Here is an 18,715-nt window from a genome sequence, read left to right as displayed (position 1 = left end):
TGTGTGGCAGGTAATGTTACCCCCATCTTACCGATGAGAAAACCTAAGGAACAGGAAGGTTACGGAATTTCCCCCGAGATGCGCAATCGATGAGGAAGCCCGAGAGTCGGGGTTGGGAGCCAGTGAGGGCGGCTGCAGAGTCCTCGCCCTTCTCACTCTCCTGGGTTTCCTCTCGGGGTCTTCTGGTCACTGTTCATTTTTACTGAAATGGGCCAAGGGACGCTCACTTAGCTGCACCCGCCTTTGCTCATTCGACAGTACACCTCGGCCATTCTCTCAGGCTGAGCGGGAGAAGCCAAGCTCCCTCTCTAAAGGCTACAGAACCTGCTATTTCTCTTAGAAAAGACAGACAGTGTCCGGGTTTGAGGTGGGGGGAAGGAAGGGAAGGGCTAAGGCGTGTGTTTGGTGAAAGACGTTGTGTTTGAGGTGCCTGGAAGCCATCAGCGAATCCCATCACCTCTGTCTTCGCGACGCCAGACCTCAGCCACTTTCCCACCATCCCACAACCAGCCACGGTCTCATGTTGTTCGTGTTACCTTTTCGTTTCCTTAGTGAACACCAATACGTGCGTGTGTGCTAGTGAATGGCCACACAGACCACTACGTTTTTATTGTCGCGTCTGGGTTCCTCACGGAGCGGTTAGATGAAGCAGTGTATGGAGTCGGTATAGGGCACGTTGGCTTCGGAGAGAAACTACCCAGGCTTTTATGGCCAGATTGATAAGACTTGACAAGGCACAATGGCTACCCCGGGGGTGATCACAGTGGAGACTGAGGACTCAGCGTATGAGCATACTCAACAGCTGTGACTTATTACAGCAAAAGAACCCAAAGCCAACCCGGCCCAGGGAAAAGTTCAAGGACAGCAGCCCTTGGGAAACCAGGGACACACGTTAGGAGTTTTGAGGGCTTCAGTGAAGCTTCATCCGTGATTGAGGACCGGATGTGGGGAGTGTCTCCTAGGTGAGCTCATTAGGGACTCCGCGCCCAGGGATTTTATTGGCGTTCTTTGTCTAGAACACAGCCAAGGCTCTAGACATCCAGAAGATGGCAGCCGGTCACCAGCGTCCGCCACATGGTTGACACAAACAGTAGGCACACCGAGCCATTCGTCCTTCCTGGCAGTGGTGGGAAACCTCACGTTCCAAACTCGACCCGACCCGGGGCAAACCGTGAAGCTCAGAGAATACCAGTCGAAAGCCTGCGACGTTAACTCTTCCCAGCGGCTAGAACGGGACGTTCGAACACCTAGCGAATATTAAACAACAGTTTGCGACAATAAAAAATAAGTCACAGCTTTGAGGCGAAGGCTCATCTACGTGTAAACAACTGTAACGAAAACAATCAGTTAAGTCACCGTGGAAATGCTTACCCGTCCGGATGGAATTGAGGACAAAGTATGGAGAACATGGTGACAAAAGGGCCTTGTCTCTCCGAATATGTCTACACAGATCTGTCTCCAAGGGATTCGACTTGCAAATACCCCCTCCGTTGGCCATTATTTCTACAAAGATGTGATGGCCAGGTTGAAGCTGTGTGTTTCCATTGCACAGATGTTAACCGTTTCTCATTTCCTATCTCTTCCCACTGTTGGAGCTTGTAGCCTTTGCTTTAAGAAAGAGAAAATTAAAGAATATGGGGTCGTGACAATTCCTGTATTATTAAACGTGCATGATGTGAGACTGAAGCGTGTGTCATTGCAGGCGTAGGCACGTTTGCAGCGATCTCTGCGAGTTTTGCTGGGAGGGAGTCGGTGCTGGGAGGTCCTCTATGAAGACACGGGGCTGGGGATCTCGGGGCACCTGGTCTCTGGGTGCATTCCCCTTTGTGTTCACACTCCTCCCATCTCCGTTGTGGGAAGCTTGGTGATGTCATCATGGTGTTTTTGGGGGTAGAGATTTACAATATGTTTGCTCACAGGCACAATGAATGGTCCCAGCTAAATTGTAAATGAGCAGTGACGAGAGCCTGGGCCCTCTAGGCAGACCACCTGGCTGTACTTCCTGGCCTTGTTCCTACCTGCTGGGTAACGTTACGGGAATTGTTGTCCACTCTGTCATTTGGAGATCCATGTATTAAGCATGTCTTTTTTTTTTTTTATTGATTTCAGAGGGGAAGGAAGAGAGAGAGATAGAAACATCCATGATGAAAGAGAATCATGGATCGGCTGCCTCCTGCAAGGCCCCCACTGGGGATCGAGCCCACAACCCAGGCATGTGCCCTTGACCAGAATCGAACCTGGAACCCTTCCGTTCACCGGCCGACACTCTATCCACTGAACCAAACTGACTAGGGCAGCATGTCTTTTCTGATGCTTTGGCACCTGGCACCTTGCTCATACCGGGGAGACTGCTCTCCCCAGGGCTAGATGATTCCTAGCAGGAGCAGAGACTCCCCTGTGAGCCTGCGAGAGAGAAGGGAGAGGGATATATATATATATATATATATATATATATATATATATATATATATATATTGATGAGAGAGAAGCATTGACTGGCGGCGGCCTGCACGCCCCCTACCGGGGATTGAGCCCACAACCTGGGCATGTGCCCTGACCAGGAATCAAACCAGTGACCTCTCAGTGCAGGGGCCGATGCTCAATCCACTGAGCCACACCACCCGGGCATGAGTGTGCCTTTTAGATGCAAACCAACCAGTCGAGAGCCCACACCCCTCACCTACCTCTTTTCAAGATCTCAGACCGGGAGCCACTAAACAATCCAGGGTCAGGCTCCAGGCAACCAGGGGACTCGGGGGCTGGTCAAGGGCCAGTCTTTCCTTGGAACGTGTAGCACTTGAGTAGTCGAGGCCTAACGTTCCGTTAACACGTTCCTGCACGGTCCACCCCCTCGTCCCCGGGCCTGAGCTCTGTTACGACAAAAAACAACCGTATTTGAGCATCTCCACGTGGTGAAGCGTTTCTGTAACAGATGCACCATGGTATTATCAGGAACATGCCTCACATTTCAAAGAGGCATTATGAGGAATGGATAGACTTAAAGAAACCGCCAATTGATCCTATAAAGCCCTTACACCAGTGATGGCGAACCTTTTGAGCTCGGCGTGTCAGCATTTGGAAAAACCCTAACTTAACTCTGGTGCCGTGTCACCTATAGAAATTTTTTGATCTTTGCAACCATAGTCAAACAAAGACTTATATTTTTGATATTTATTTTATATATTTAAATGCCCTTGAACAAAGAAAAATCAACCAAAAAAATGAGTTCGTGTGTCACCTCTGACACGCGTGTCATAGGTTCGCCATCACTGGGCTTGAATCTTATTCTTCATCTGAGAATTCATCCAAGAGGGTGATCCGATCTCTACTGTGCACTTAGCAAAACCTTCAGCCACATCTTTTGCAGTTTAACACCGCGAAATTATCTCAGGGATATTTAAACAAAGCAAGAGGAGACGGAGAAGTGAAAGACAAATGCAAGCGCGGTTTCCTTCAGACTGCCGTGAGAACCCTGTGGCAATCTGTCCTCCTTTACTTTATAGGGGGAACGGGGAGGATTGTTTCAGACATCAGAAGGCCTTACTCCGTTGTCTCGTGTATACATTCACTTCTGTCCGGTACCAGGAGAGTTAGACAGTTGAGGGTACGTCCAAAAACACTGATGGAAAGCTTTTGTTCTACAACATTGTTTCTACCTGTGAGCAGCATGAGTCTGTGAGAAACAGGAAGGCTTAAGCGATGAAATGCCTTTATATTGAGATGTACGTACGAAAGAAAATACCACATGATTTCACTCATTCATGGATAATTAAGACCATTATAAACTGATGAGCAAAAATAGATACAGAGGCAGAGCAACATCGAGCAGACTGTCAAACTACAGCGGGAAGGCTGGGGAGGGTTGGGGGATGGGAGGGGGGGGTAAGAGATCAACCGAAGGACTTGTATGCACGCCTACGAGCATAACCAATGGACACAAGACACTGGGGGGCTAGGGGAGGGTCAAGGGGAGAAAAAAAAGAGACATATAATACTCTTTGTAATACTTTAAGCAATAAAACAAATTTAACTTTCCATATAATTTTTCCCTTTGTCTTTACATTAAATTTTTTTTTTACATTACATTTTTATCATGTTCTTGCCGGGCCAGTGTGGCTCAGTGGTTGAGTGTTGACTTAGGAACCGAAAGGTTGCAGTTTGATTCCCGGGTCAGGCCATGTGCTCAGGTTGCAGGCTGGATCCCCAGAAGGGTGTGCAGGAGGCAGCCAATCGAGATGATGTTGCTCTCATTGATGTTTCTATCTCTCCCTCTCCCTCCCTTCTTTTCTAAAAACCAGGAAAATCATTTAATAAATTTATCATGTTCTTGACATATTTACAGAACTTGCTGGGATTTTGGTAGAAATTAATCTGTGGGTCATTTTAGTAATTTTGGAATCTTATGTTGGGCCTTCCAGTCCATGAACATGGTATGTCTCTCATTTAGATCCTCTTTATTTTATCAGTGTTTTGTCACTTTTAGTCTACACTGAACATATGGTTAAATTTTTATATATATTTTTTATTTTTGTATATTTGTATATATTTTTATATATTTAGTATATATCTACATATATATATTTTTTACAGAGAAGGGAGAGGGATAGAGTCAGAAACACCGATGAAAGAGAAACATTGATCAGTTGCCTCCTGCTCACCCCCGACTGGGGATGTGCCCACAACCAAGGTACATGTCCTTGACTGAAATCGAACCCGGGACCCTTCAGTCCACAGGCTGACGCTCTACCCACTGAGCCATACCAGTTAGGGCCACATGGTTAAATTTTTATGTGGGAGGCTACTTACCAAGTCAGGGAGTCGTTTGTTTTGATAAATAATTGCCAAGGATTCTGCAAAGAACCATCCTGGATTTCACCTCCCACAGCAGTGTACAGGAAAGTAGTGTGATGTCAGTAAAATGAATACAGTTACCCCCCCCACCCCCTTATCCACAGGGGATACTTCCAGGACCCCCAGTGGATGCCTGAAATCAAGCATAGTACTGAACCCCTTTGTATGTTTTTCCCTATACATATTTCCTAAATGTAGCGTGGATATGCTGAACAAAAAGATGATTCATGTTCCGGGTGAGCTGGAGCAGGTACAGTGAGAGACTTCATCCTGCAATTTAACCGATGAATTCTTTCTGGACTTTTCCACTTAACATTTTCAGATGGTGGGTGACTGTGGGTAAAAAGGAAAGCGAAACCACCCATAAGGAGGCACTAATGTTCTTCCTTGTTGAGCAACATGTGATAAAACAATTTTTAACGTGAATTTCCCCCGAGGGCCCAAGTATTGGCCAGTGTAGTATTCCCCCTTGTAGACTGGGTGGCCGCCTCGGTTCTCAAACTGGCGCGAGCGCCACAGTATTTCCTTAAAAAAGCCAAGTGCCGCAATGTCCCCGACGGCTCTGGTTCACAAGGTCCGCGTGGGACCGCACCGGCGGCTTTTCCCACAGGTTCCCGGTCCGGCCGAAAGCTTGATCCGGGGGCAGGCCTCGCCTGCGGGCTCACGGACATTTGGGTGTTTCTTTAAAATACAGTTTTTAATTGATTTCAGAAAGAGGGAGGGAGAGAGAGAAACATCACTGATGAGAGAGAATCACTAACTGGCTGCCTCCGCGCACCCCACACTGGGGACCGAGCCCTGGCCGGGAATCCACCTCTAACCGTGACCTCCCGGCTCCCCGGAGGCTCCACCACCGAGCCACGCCCGCCCCGAGGCAGGAATTGGCGTGTTCTCAAGGGAAAGCGAAACCCCGCCCCTGTGTTTGGAAACAAGGCTTTGTATTTCCGGTCGGTGTCAGCGACGCCGCGGCCCGTTGCCATGGAGACGAACCGGCACAGGCGCTCGGAGGCGCCACAGGCCGCATTGCCCAGTGCGGGGCCATTGGCGGCGCAGGAGAGGGGCGTTTCCTGCGCCGGGGGGCGGGACTTCCTGTCCACTTCCGGGCGGCGCTGGTTGGGCCGTGACCACGTGGCCCCCGGAGGCCCGCGTGGGCGCGACTCGGGGGCTGAGCCGGGGAGACGGCGCCGCCACCGCCGACGGCCGCGCCCTGGGCCCGGGCAGCGCGTCCGGCCGTTTTATTCCGACGCCGGGACAGAGGCCGCCCGCCTCCCAGGGCCCCTCGCCGCCCGCTCGGCCCCGCGGCTGGGGCGGCAGCGCCGATGAATTCCGCGCAGGTGCGTGTGGGGCCCCCGGGGCCTCGCCCCGTCCCCCCGGCACGGTCCCCGCTCCTGCCCCCGCGGGTGGCGGCGGCCCTGGAAGGGGTCACTCCCGGGCCGTCCCCGGGTTCTGCGCGGGGAATGGGGTCGGGCGGGGCCGGCCGGGCCCGGGACAGGCGTGGCGAAGGCCTGGAGGTGGGGCTGGGCGGGGGGAGTCGGGGAGCTGCGCTTCCCGGGAAAAGTTTGGGCGCAGAGGACGGGGCTGGTTTCACGCACATCCCGTTCCTCGGGGTCCCCCTGGCGGCAGCTCGGAGCCTGGCAGCGAGGCGGAGGTGGGGCGGAGCGGGGAGCGTGGGAACCGAGGGAGGGAGGCCTGGGTCTGGGCGACACCCGGACCCCCGGGGCACTGGCTGGCGGGGATGGGGGGGGTCCTGCCTACCAGACCCCTAGTTTACATGGACTTGAACCCGGACAGTCCCAGGGTCCGGCTGCCTGTCACTACGGGAGCCCGTTCAGCCGAGACGGGTCGGATCCTAGATGAGCATCTGTTCCAACACGGACAGCCCTGGGTCGGTCACCTCGGACTCCACGGGGGTCGTTTCCTGGTTACGTCGCCATCTCCCATTATTTTATTTATATGTGTATATATTATATGTATATGTATGTATTATATGTATATGTATGTATTATATGTATATGTGTATACATATGTATGTATTATATGTATACACGTATACATATAATACATATACATATGTACATATATACATATACATATAATATGTACATATACATAATATATAAATCAATAAAATATATTTTTTAAAAAAGTTTCATCATCTCGACCTGTGTGCATATATGTGTTTTATGTTTTTTATTATTTACCACAAATAAAGGTCAGGAATTGTTATATTTTTTTAAAAATATGTTTTATTGATTTTTTACAGAGAGGAAGGGAGAGGGATAGAGAGAAACATCGATGAGAGAGAAGCATCGACCAGCTGCCTCCTGCACGGCCCCCACTGGGGATGTGCCCGCAACCAATGTACATGCCCTTGACTGGAATCGAACCCGGGACCTTTCAGTCCGCAGGCCGACGCTCTATCCACTGAGCCAAACCGGTTTTGGCATAGAATGTGTTTTCTTTAATCAGAGCCAAACAGTCACGGTTAACAGACCATGATTCCTATTTCTTTTTTCTTTTTTCTTTTTTTATATTTACTGATTTTTTACAGAGAGGAGGGGAGAGAGAGAGTTAGAAAAATCGATCAGCTGCCTCCCACACACTCCCCACTGGGGATGTACCTGCAACCAAGGTACATGCCCTTGACCAGAATCGAACCTGGGACCCTTCAGTCCGCAGGCCGATGCTCTATCCACTGACCCACACTGGTCAGGGCAATTCCTGTTTCTTAGAATGATAACTGCTCCCCAATAGTCTGTTTCTGCCCCGAAAAGTGTCTGTTGGCTCACCCACTGCTCCCGGTCTGGGCTGGACTCGGAGATCAGAGGCTATGGGGGGGACAGCGGGCGCCAGCCGTGCCGAGGCCTGGTGTCGTGGGAGCGGGGGGCTGGGGAGGACGGGACCCGGGGTGCCCGTGGGAGCAGTGGGAGCTGGGAGGGAGGAGCTGGGGGCTGGGGAGGACGGGACCCGGGGTGCCCGTGGGAGCAGTGGGAGCTGGGAGGGAGGAGCTGGGGGCTGGGGAGGACGGGACCCGGGGTGCCCGGGGGAGCAGTGGGAGCTGGGAGGGAGGAGCTGGGGGCTGGGGAGGACGGGACCCGGGGTGCCCGGGGGAGCAGTGGGAGCTGGGAGGGAGGAGCTGGGGGCTGGGGAGGACGGGACCCGGGGTGCCCGGGGGAGCAGTGGGAGCTGGGAGGGAGGAGCTGGGGGCTGGGGAGGACGGGGCCCGGGGTGCCCGTGGGAGCAGTGGGAGCTGGGAGGGAGGAGCTGGGGGCTGGGGAGGACGGGACCCGGGGTGCCCGTGGGAGCAGTGGGAGCTGGGAGGGAGGAGCTGGGGGCTGGGGAGGACGGGGGCCCGGGGTGCCCATGGGAGCAGTGAGAGCTGGGAGGGAGGCCATGCTGCCTGTGGGCTGAGCTGTCCCCGTCCCCCAGGGCTGTGTGACCTTCGAGGACGTGTTCGTGTACTTCTCCCGGGAGGAGTGGGGGCTCCTGGACGAGGCTCAGCGGCGCCTGTACCGCGACGTGATGCTGGAGAACTTCGCCCTCGTGTCCTCCCTGGGTGAGCCCGGCCCCGTGACTGGTTGCTACGCGGGAAATCCCCCCCCCCCCCCGCAGCTTAGTGGGTTGAAAACACATTTATTTATTTATTTTTTTAAAATATATTTTATTGATTTTTTACAGAGAGGAAGGGAGAGGGAGAGAGAGAGTTAGAAACATGGATGAGCCTCCTGCACACCCCCTACTGGGGATGTGCCCGCAACCCAGGTACATGCCCTTGACCGGAATCGAACCCGGGACTCTTCAGTCAGCAGGCCGATGCTCTATCCAGTGAGCCAAACCGGCTAGGGCTGAAAACACATTTATTATCTCACAGGTTTGGTGGGTCGAGCATCAGGCATATCCTACATGGGCACCGGGAGCGCGAGGTCGTCGTGACCTTGGGGTCACGCTGTCCGGGGCGGCCGTCTCACCTCAAGGCTTACACTGGAGCCGAATGAAGAGGCTGTTGGTCGGAGCCCTTCCCCAGTTTCTCTTTTTTGTATAATATATTTTCCTTGATTTCATAGAGGAAGGGAGGGAGAGAGAGCTAGAAACATCAGGGATGAGAGGGAATGATTGATTGACTCCCTCTTGCAGGCCCCCCGCTAGGGATGGAGCCCGAAACCCGGGCATGTGCCCTTGACCAGAATCAAACTCTTTTTTTTTTTTTCTTCAATATATTTTATTGATTTTTTACAGAGAGGAGAGGCAAAGGATAGAGAGTTAGAAACATCGATGAGAGAGAAACATTGATCAGCTGCCTCTTGCACGCCCCCCCACTGGAGATGTGCCCGCAACCAAGGTACATGCCCTTGACCGGAATCGAACCTGGGACCCTTGAGTTCGCAGGCTGACGCTCTATCCACTGAGCCACACTGGCCAGGCCCCTTCCTGTTTCTTGCCACGTTGTCTTCATGAGCAGGTAACAAGGCCGTCGGTTTCCAAGAGCGTGAGCCGACGTCCGAGATGGATTCCGGCATTTTTGTAACCTGTTTCCAGGAGGGATGTCCCATTCACTTGATTAGGAAAGTTTTTAGGTTCAGCCCCACTCACCCCCCCGCCCCCCCAAGGGGCAGCTTTCTGTCTCGGGGGTCTGTCCTAGGTGGTGTGAGTCCTGAGGCTGCCCCACGTCTATCTCCTGCCTGAAGCGGTGAGATGAAGGGTGGGGTGGCCTGAGCCTCGAAGTCGGCCCCACAGGTCCCAGGTGGCCGGGCGACCCCTGGGGGTGTGACCGTCTAAATGCCTGGCCCCTCTGCTCCTGGCTTCTGGCCCCAGGCCCCCGGCTGGCATTTCCTGGGCCCGACTGTCCGGAGACGGTAGGCCCTGGCGGGATCGTTCCTTGTGGGACAGAGCTGTTCCTGCAGAACCTTCTTACGGGATTTTTCCTAATACGGGCTTTTCTTCCCTGTGGGGAGGGCCGCCCCGGGTCCCCGCCAGCCACTCACCAGCCCTTCTTTCCCCTCAGGACTCGCCGTCTCCAGGTCCCCTGCGGTCACCCACGCGGAGTAGGCGCAGCGCCCGGGTTCCTGAGAAGGTGGGCGCAGCTCCAGGCCCCGCAGAGGAGACCAGGGGGAGGCCTGGCCTGGTGAGGAGCCGCGGGGAGCGTGGCTCGGGGCGCATCGGGGCTGGCTCACGTGACGCCCGCTGCGTGTCCGTCAGCATCGGCGGCTGACCGCGTCCTACCCTCGGCCCCTGTTTGTCTTGATTTGTTTTGGTTTGGTTTGTTTTCATCCTCCCCTGAGGATACGTTTTTATTTTTATTTTATTTTTTAATATATTTTATTGATTTTTTTACAGAGAGGAAGGGAGAGGGATAGTTAGAAACATCAACCAGCTGCATCCTGCACACTCCCTACTGGGGATGTGCCCGCAACCAAGGTACATGCCCTTGACTGGAATCGAACCTGGGACCCTCAGTCCGCAGGCGAATGCGCTATCCACTGAGCCAAACTGGTCAGGGCACTGAGGATATGTTTTTAGAGAGAGAAACATTGATGTGACAGAGATACATCGCCCAGGTGCCTCCCGTACCCGCCCTGACTGGGGATTGAACCTGCATTCTGGGTGTGTGCCCTGACTGAGACTCAAACCCGTAGCCTTCGGGCACACGGGGCGATGCTCCAGCAGCTGAGCCACTGCGGGCTCCTGGCCTGGGTTCGGCTTTGCTCGGTCTGACCCTGACCTCGGGCACCGTAGCCCCCACCCCCCGGCCCGGGTCTCGTCTGCTCTTCGCTTGGCACTCGGGGCCGTGCTCCTCAGCACCGGCTTCCCTTTAACGGGTCAGCGGTACCCGTCCCTGCCTTCCCCTGAAGACTGAGTGTTCAGCTGCAGCCAGACCTCTGTGGCCCTGGACAGAGCCCTGAGCACAGCCCTCATCTGTCCCGGGAGCCGCGGCCCTGATGGGAGACCGTGCCTCTCCTCCTCGCACTGTTTCCATCCATATATACTAATATATATATAGTTTTTTTGTTTTTGTTTTTTAAAATATATTTTTATTGATTCAGAGAGGAAGGGAGAGGGAGAGATAGATAGAAACATCAATGATGAGAGAGAATCATTGATTGGCTGCCTCCTGCACACCCCCTACTGGGGATCGAGCCTGCAACACAGGTATGTGCCCTGGACCGGAATTGAACCTGGGACCTTTCAGTTCATAGGCCGATGCTTTATCCACTGAGCCAAACCGGCTAGGGCTATATATAGTTTTTTAATTGCTTTCAGAGGTAGAGAGAGGGAGAGAGAGAGAGAAACATCAATGATGAGAGAGAACCATGGATCAGCTGCCTCCTGCACGCCCTATACTGGGTATGGAGCCCACAATCCGGGCATGTGCCCTGACTGGGAATCGAACCCTGACCTCCTGGTTCAGAGGTCGACGCTCAGCCACTGAGCCACGCTGGCCGGGCTGTTGCCATCCTCACACCCTCTCCCCTGTGGCGTCTCCTTTGTTCTGTGACCTCTGAGGCGCCAGCCCTGCCTCATCCTGATTCCTCTCCCGTGTTCTGCCCGCGGCCCCGTGGTCGGTCCCAGCCGTCTCGGGCATGTTTGTTGTGGGGGCCGCTTGCCACCCATCAGTCACGCACGTCACCAGGGTTTCTCCTCCCCAGGTCGCTGGCGGGGAGTGGAGGAGGCAGCCGCATCTGAAAACTGATGAAGGGCCAGGGCTGTTGACAAAGTCCTTCAGCTGCCCCCCTGCCCTCGGTGAGCGCTGAGAAGCAATCACAGGAACGTTAAGAACAAAGAGCAGACGTCAAGGGGGAGGAAGGAGAGTGGATGTGAGAGAGGAGAGCACTGTGGCTTCTCTCCGGTTCCCTGAGGAGCCCACGGCAGTTCTTCATGATGCTGTTGGGGGCGGGGACAGCAGGGCTTGGGGTGAAACGGCCTCGTCCCTTCACTGACTCAGTGCACAGCTCTGCCCTCCCCCCGAGAGCAGCTACAGGTGTTCGCCGAAATCTTCCTTTGTTGCAAAACACTGTCTCCGCCCGTGAGGAGCGTCAGTCTGATACATGTGACGACTTCATTTATGAAGCCCTCGGAGCCTGAAGGAGATCGTCTGTGGCAGTGGTTCTCAAACTTCTGGCCCTTTAAATACAGTTCTTCATGCTGTGACCCAACCATACAATTATTTTTGTTGCTACTTTATAACTGTAATGTTGCTGCTGTTATGAATCGTCATGTAAATATCTGATATGCGGGATGGTCTTAGGCAACCCCTGTGAAAGGGCCGTTCGATCGCCAAAGGGGTCGCGACCCACAGGTTGAGAACCGCTAATCTATGGAGCTGGCAGTTGATCATCTATGAAACCTGAGGAAGATCATCTATGGAGCCGGCAGGAGATCATCTATGAGCCTGAGGGAGATCATCTATGAGCCTGAGGGAGATCATCTATGAGCCTGAGGGAGGTCATCTATGAGCCGGCAGGAGATCATCTATGAGCCGGCAGGAGATCATCTATGAGCCGGCAGGAGATCATCTATGAGCCGGCAGGAGATCATCTATGAGCCTGCAGGTGATCATCTATGAGCCTGAGGGAGATCATCTATGAGCCTGCAGGTGATCATCTATGAGCCTGAAGGAGATCATCTATGAGCCTGCGGGAGATCATCTATGAGCCTGCAGGTGATCATCTATGAGCCTGCAGGAGATCATCTATGAGCCTGAGGGAGATCATCTATGAGCCAGCAGGTGATCATCTATGAGCCTGAAGGAGATCATCTATGAGCCTGCAGGAGATCATCTATGAGCCAGCAGGAGATCATCTATGAGCCTGTGGGAGATCATCTATGAGCCTCTGGGAGATCATCTATGAGCCTGAGGGAGATCATCTATGAGCCTGAAGGAGATCATCTATGAGCCAGCAGGAGATCATCTATGAGCCTGAAGGAGATCATCTATGAGCCTGCAGGAGATCATCTATGAGCCTGAAGGAGATCATCTATGAGCCTGCAGGAGATCATCTATGAGCCTGAAGGAGATCATCTATGAGCCAGCAGGAGATCATCTATGAGCCTGAGGGAGATCATCTATGAGCCGGCAGGAGATCATCTATGAGCCGGCAGGAGATCATCTATGAGCCTGCAGGAGATCATCTATGAGCCTGAGGGAGATCATCTATGGAGCCGGCAGGAGATCATCTATGAGCCGGCAGGAGATCATCTATGAGCCTGAAGGAGATCATCTATGGAGCCGGCAGGAGATCATCTATGAGCCGGCAGGAGATCATCTATGAAGCCTGAAGGAGATCATCTATGAGCCTGAAGGAGATCATCTATGGAGCCGGCAGGAGATCATCTATGAGCCGGCAGGAGATCATCTATGAACCCTGAAGGAGATCATCTATGAGCCTGAAGGAGATCATCTATGGAGCCTGAGGGAGATCATCTATGGAGCCGGCAGGAGATCATCTATGGAGCCGGCAGGAGATCATCTATGGAGCCTGAAGGAGATCATCTATGAGCCTGAGGGAGATCATCTATGAGCCGGCAGGAGATCATCTATGGAGCCTGAAGGAGATCATCTATGAGCCGGCAGGAGATCATCTATGAAGCCTGAGGGAGATCATCTATGGAGCCGGCAGGAGAATACTAAAAAACGTTCCCTAATGCACTCTGTATCGGAGGAGAGAAGGACTTACCTGTGGATGGGCATGCTTTACTGTACAGGTTAAGACCATTCCAGGCCTCAGGTGAATGTATTTATGACATGTTGTTTTTGAGACATAATGGACGTGATGTTGTATAAGTCTCAGATGCACAGTCTATTTATCTGATAGCTTTATATTGCACAGTGGTTGCCGTCTGGCAGTAGCTGTCACCTCTGTGGTGGGAGCACATGTCACGTTTGATGCTTACGATCACGTCATTGTGTGTAACTCCGTCCGGGTACTGGGTCTCCAGGAACCACTGACCGACTAGTTTCAAGTATGTGCCCTTGGCACTCTCTCCTGTCCCCACCCACCAGCCTTGGGTAATCCACCAGCCCTCTCCTTGTTTTTCTAGTCCTGTTTGTTTTTGTTTTGTTTGTTTCAGATTCCACCTATAAGGGACATCGTGCAGGGTTTGTCCTTCTCTGTCTCAGCGTAATGTCCTCAAGGTCCACCCGTGTTTCACAGATGACAGCATTTCCTCCTGTCTCGAGGTTGAACAATACTCGTGTGTGTGTGTATCACACCTTCTTTCATCCATCCATCCATCCATCCATCGCTGGCACTAGGCTGTCCGCACTGACTGGCTGTTGTGAACGATGCTGTAATAAACACGGGTGCATATGTCTCTTCAATAGCCTGTTATTCATTTTCTTTGGCTACATACCCCGAAGTGGAATTGCTGGATCATAAGGTAGATTTATTTTTAATTTTTTAAAAATACATTTTTATTGACGTCAGAAAGGAAGGATTGAGAGAAACATCAATGATGAGAGAGAATTATGGATCCGCTGCCTCCTGCACGCCCCTCACCGGGGATGAGCCCACAGCCTGGCCATGTGCCCTGACCAGAATGAACCCGGGACCCTAGGTCCGCAGGCTGACGCTCTACCCACTGGGCAAAACCGGCCAAGGTTTATCTACCTGATGGCATCCATTCTTAAAAGTGTGAGGTGATATTGTGTATGTCGGGGCGGGGGAGGGGGGGTGTTGGTTGGTTGGTTTTAACTGATTTTCAGGGAGAGGGATACAAACACCGAAGAGAGAGGAACTTCATCGACTGGCTGCCTCCTGCACGGCCCCTCCCTCCCCGGGATCCAGGCACAACTGGGACATGTGCCCTGAGCCGTGACCTCCAGGTTCATAGGTCGAGGCTCAACCACTGAGCAACACTGGCCGGGCCCTTGCTCAGCATAAATCTCAGTGCCCTTCCCCTAATTACATACATACACACATCTCCAGTGGAAGAAGTGAAGCACCTCTTCCAGGATTACAGAATGGGTCCCCGTCCACCACGGAAATGTGGGCGCGTCCCCTTCAAGATGCTCTCCCGCCACTAAAGTTCTCGGCGCCTTCGCTCCGCCCTCACCAGCATCTCAGCTGCCACAGGCCCGCTTGGATGCCGCTCAACGAACTACATTACCCAGAAGCCTGTGTCCGGCGCCTAGGCGTTGCGTCATGGCCGCGCAGCAGATGGCGTTTCTTGACGCCTGTCAAGCAGCGGCGGGACTGCCGGCGCCGGGCCATGACGTATTTAGCCCGCGCCCGGCCTGTCAGTCCACTCCGGCCGCTGAGGCTGAGATTCCGGGCGCGGTCCGCTGGCCGCGCGTCCTCGGACAGGAGCCGAGAAGGACGGTTACCGGGAAAGGACGCCCCCCCGCGCCCGAGGACGCGCCATGGTCCCCGCCGGGGGGCGGGCGGCGCTGCGCCGAGGTGTCCGCGGGGGCCGCGCTCTGTCCGAGGCCTGGGCGCCCGCGGCCCGTCCCGGTCGGTCCCCGGCGGCGGCTCCCTGAGCCCGGTGCGCCTTCTCCCCGGAGCGAGAGGGACGGGCGCACGGTCCCCGGCCGCGGGGAGGGGTGCGGCCCCGGGCCTGCGCGCGGGACCCCATGGCGGCCGCGGCGAGGACGGACCCGGCTGGGGTGAGTGGCGGGAGGCCGCTCCCTCCTAACTGGGACTCGGCTCGGGGCCAGTGTGTTTCCGGGCCTCCAGTCCCCCTCTTCGCTCCCTCCTCCTGGGACTGGGCTCGGGGCCGGTGTGTTTCCGGGCCTTCGGTCCCCCTCCTCGCTCCCTCCTCCTGGGACTCGGTTCGGAGCCGGGGCTCCGCGTCCCCGTGTCCGGGCGTGAGGGGCGCACCGGCCCCGCGGGCACCCGGCTCTGCTGCGCGGAGGTGGCGAGAGCCTCGGGCTTCCGCCGCGTCGGGTGAGGAGGGAGCCGGCGGCCGGGGCGCAGGCCGGGGAGGCAGCCGAGGAGCCGGGCCGCTGCTGGTGGCGGTGGCCGCCGTGGAAGGTTTGGGACGGAGGAGGGAGGGGACCCGGCTTGTGTGTGAGTCGTGCCCTCTGGCTGCGGAGTGGAAAGAGGGGGGCGCAGGGGGAGGGGCGGGGAGGCCGATGGATTTCTTTTTTTTAATATATATTTTATTGATTTTTTACAGAGAGGAAGGGAGAGGGATAGAGTTAGAAACATCGGTGAGAGAGAAACATGGATCAGCTGCCTCCTGCACACCCCACTGGGGATGTGCCCGCAACCCAGGTACATGCCCTTGCCTGGAATCGAACCCGGGACCCTCCAGTCGGCAGGCCGATGCTCTACTCACTGAGCCACACCAATCAGGGCTCCCCATTGATTTTTAAAGAGAGTGGAAGGGAGGGAAGAGAGAGAGAAATGTCGATGTGAGAGAGACATCCATTGGTTGCCTTCCACATGAGCCCCGACCATGGCGCAGCCTGCAACTGAGGTCCGTGCCCTTGACAGGAATGGAACCTGGGACGTTGAAATCCGCAGGCTGGCGCTCTATCCACTGAGCCTCACCGGCCAGGGCTGTGTGTGTTTGTGAAGCAGGCCCCCCGGTTTTCTGATGAGACTCTCAGCTTGCTCCTGTCTCTGCGCTTGACCCTGGGGGCCCCCTACAAGGGGCTCATCTCTAGCCCAGGGTTCTGAGTCTAGGCCAGGGGTTATGCAGAGAGCTTCCTACTCTTGGCAGCCGACAGGATGAGGACTGGGCGGGGGGTGAGGTATCAGGCCCAGGAGCAGCAAATGCCCGGAGGGAAGGTCGCGGGGGAGTCCCCAGAGAACCCCAGGTCTGCGTGATGCCCCCGGGGAACAGGGCTGGGAGGCGGGCAGGGGGGGCAGGCCGCGGGCTGGGCTGTTTCTGCGGGTGGCGACCCTGGAAGGTGTGAGAGGTGACCTGACGCCCAGCCTCACAGGCCCCGGCCCCCTGTGGCTGCGGGCTGGCTGAGAGCAGAGCCAGGAAGCGGGAGGGACCTGCCGCAGTGTCCCCGGGTGGGCTGGTGGCTGGGACAGGGCAGAGTTGGTGGATTTTGCATCTGTTCCTTACGTGGGGGGGCTGGGTTTTCTGCTGTGAAGGGTGAGTGAGAGGAAGGGGGAGTCGTGGGTGACTCCGGGGGTTGGTTTTGTTGATTTTTGCTTTAGCAGGGAGGACGATGGAGGTGCCTTCAACTGAGGGAGACGTCGGTGGCAGGAGTCACTGTCAGTGGCCGCAGGGGGAGTCGGGCTTTCGTGCTTAAGGCCCAGGGACCCCTTAGCTGAGCGTCACACTGGACACGGGGCTTAGTCCTGGTCAGAGACGTCCGAAGGCGGGATGGGGTGGAGCCGTGGTTTAAGCTCAGCGGGGAGCACCTCAGGTCCTGGTGGCGATGCTGTTAGTAACCAACCGAGACCTCCCCCCCGGGGGCCGGCTCCTGGTGGCAGCGGCGGCGGCCGCAAAGGCCGGGGAGCCCTTCCAGGTCACTGTGCTGCTGGGGTAGGGGTTTCGGGTGCACGTGGTGTGGACCAGAAGGCTGTCGGTGTTAGTGGGAGGCCCGATGAGTGGTCTGTATATGGGGTGAGTGTGACCTCACAGCCTTAGGCCGTGTCTGGGAGGCTTGGGTCTGGGCGACACCAGAACCAGCTGGCAGGGGAGTGTCGGGCCCTTCCTGCCAGACCCACAGTGTACATGGCACCTGTCGGCTCACCCGCTGCTCCTGCTCTGGGCTGGACTCGGCGATCAGAGGCTGTGAGGGGACAGCGGGCGCCAGCCCGGCCGAAGCCTGGTGTCTCCTGGGAGCTGGGGGCTGGGGAGGACGGGACCCGGGGTGCCCGGGGGAGCAGTGGGAGCTGGGAGGGGTGCCTTGCTGCCTGTGGGCTGAGCTGTCCCCGTCCCCCAGGGCTGTGTGGCCTTCGAGGACGTGTTCGTGTACTTCTCCCGGGAGGAGTGGGGGCTCCTGGATGAGGCTCAGCGGCGCCTGTACCGCGACGTGATGCTGGAGAACTTCGCCCTTGTGTCCTCCCTGGGTGAGTCCCGGCCCCGTGACCTGCTTTGCGTGGCAGATCTCCCACGTTTAGTGGCTTAGCCCCGTGACCATTCCATCTCAGTGTCGGTGCATCGGGAGCCTGGTCCCGGCTCCCCTGGTGCTTCTGGCTCGGGCCGCCCGGGAGGTGCCAGCCACGCCGTGGGCTGAGCCGCGTGCTCATTGCAGGCCCGGCCAGGAAGAATCTGCTCACGAACCCACGCCTGTCCGTTCGCCAGGCTCTGTTTCCCGCTGTTTGTTGCCTGAGCGTAGCTCTGCGCTGGCCATGGGCCAAGGCCTCCCTCGGGGCCGGCTGCTGGCCTCTGCGGTGCCTCACAGCACGGGGCCGCCTGCTCTCTGAGCCAGTGAGCCAGAGGGTGCCAGGGCGGACGCGGCTCGTCTGTGACCTGGAAGTGACAGCCCGTCGTTTTTGCTTCATTCTGCTCCTTAGAGGCGGGTCGGTCAGTCCGTCCACAGTGAAGCTTATCTGAGGGCAGAGGTGTCGAGAGGGAGGCAGCCCTGGGGCATCTTCATGGCTGCCTTCCACCTGCCCACACCCACTCGGGTCCCTGGTTTGCATGGGCCCTGCTCCGGGGGGCGGCTTTCTGTCCAGCGAGAGCTTTGACCCTTCTCCCTCCCCCTCGGCTCGGGGCCAGGGCTGGGTCGTGTGCAGGACCCTCCCTCGCTGAGGAGCCCCCACCTGCTGCCCAGAGCCCGGAGGGAACAGGTGGGGGACGCGGGGCTTTCCCAGTGGGCCCTGTGGATTCTGCCTGGCGGGGGCGCTCCCTGGCCGGTGGCGGTCCAGCCCCCAGCGCCTCCGTGTCCCAGGTTTGCCCTCATCCTCGGCTGACATTCCCAGGACCCTCGGCCAGGACCTGCAGGTGTGGACGTGGCCAC

The 18,715-nt window shown here is 55.9% G+C and overlaps 1 protein-coding gene across 3 annotated transcripts in view; it reads left to right on the top strand.

The window, feature by feature from the left end:
- Positions 1–18,715, top strand: part of LOC118655118 (zinc finger protein 304-like) — a 60,169-nt gene that overhangs the window by 36,883 nt on the left and 4,571 nt on the right. The window contains exons 1-2 of one of the 3 annotated variants that reach the window (XM_036306582.1): positions 5,937–6,185; positions 8,281–8,407. In XM_036306582.1, coding sequence (XP_036162475.1) covers positions 6,171–6,185; positions 8,281–8,407 — 142 coding nt within the window. In that variant the 5' untranslated portion in view covers positions 5,937–6,170. Of the gene's footprint in view, positions 1–5,936; positions 6,186–8,280; positions 8,408–15,055; positions 15,452–17,695; positions 17,823–18,715 lie in introns of those variants that run through there. The other 2 variants (XM_036306581.1, XM_036306583.1) reach the window with 2 other exon arrangements.

This window comes from Myotis myotis, unplaced genomic scaffold (genome assembly GCF_014108235.1).
Source record: "Myotis myotis isolate mMyoMyo1 unplaced genomic scaffold, mMyoMyo1.p scaffold_m19_p_42, whole genome shotgun sequence".
Lineage (NCBI taxonomy): Eukaryota > Metazoa > Chordata > Mammalia > Chiroptera > Vespertilionidae > Myotis > Myotis myotis.
This window is presented reverse-complemented; position numbering and strand designations above follow the sequence as displayed.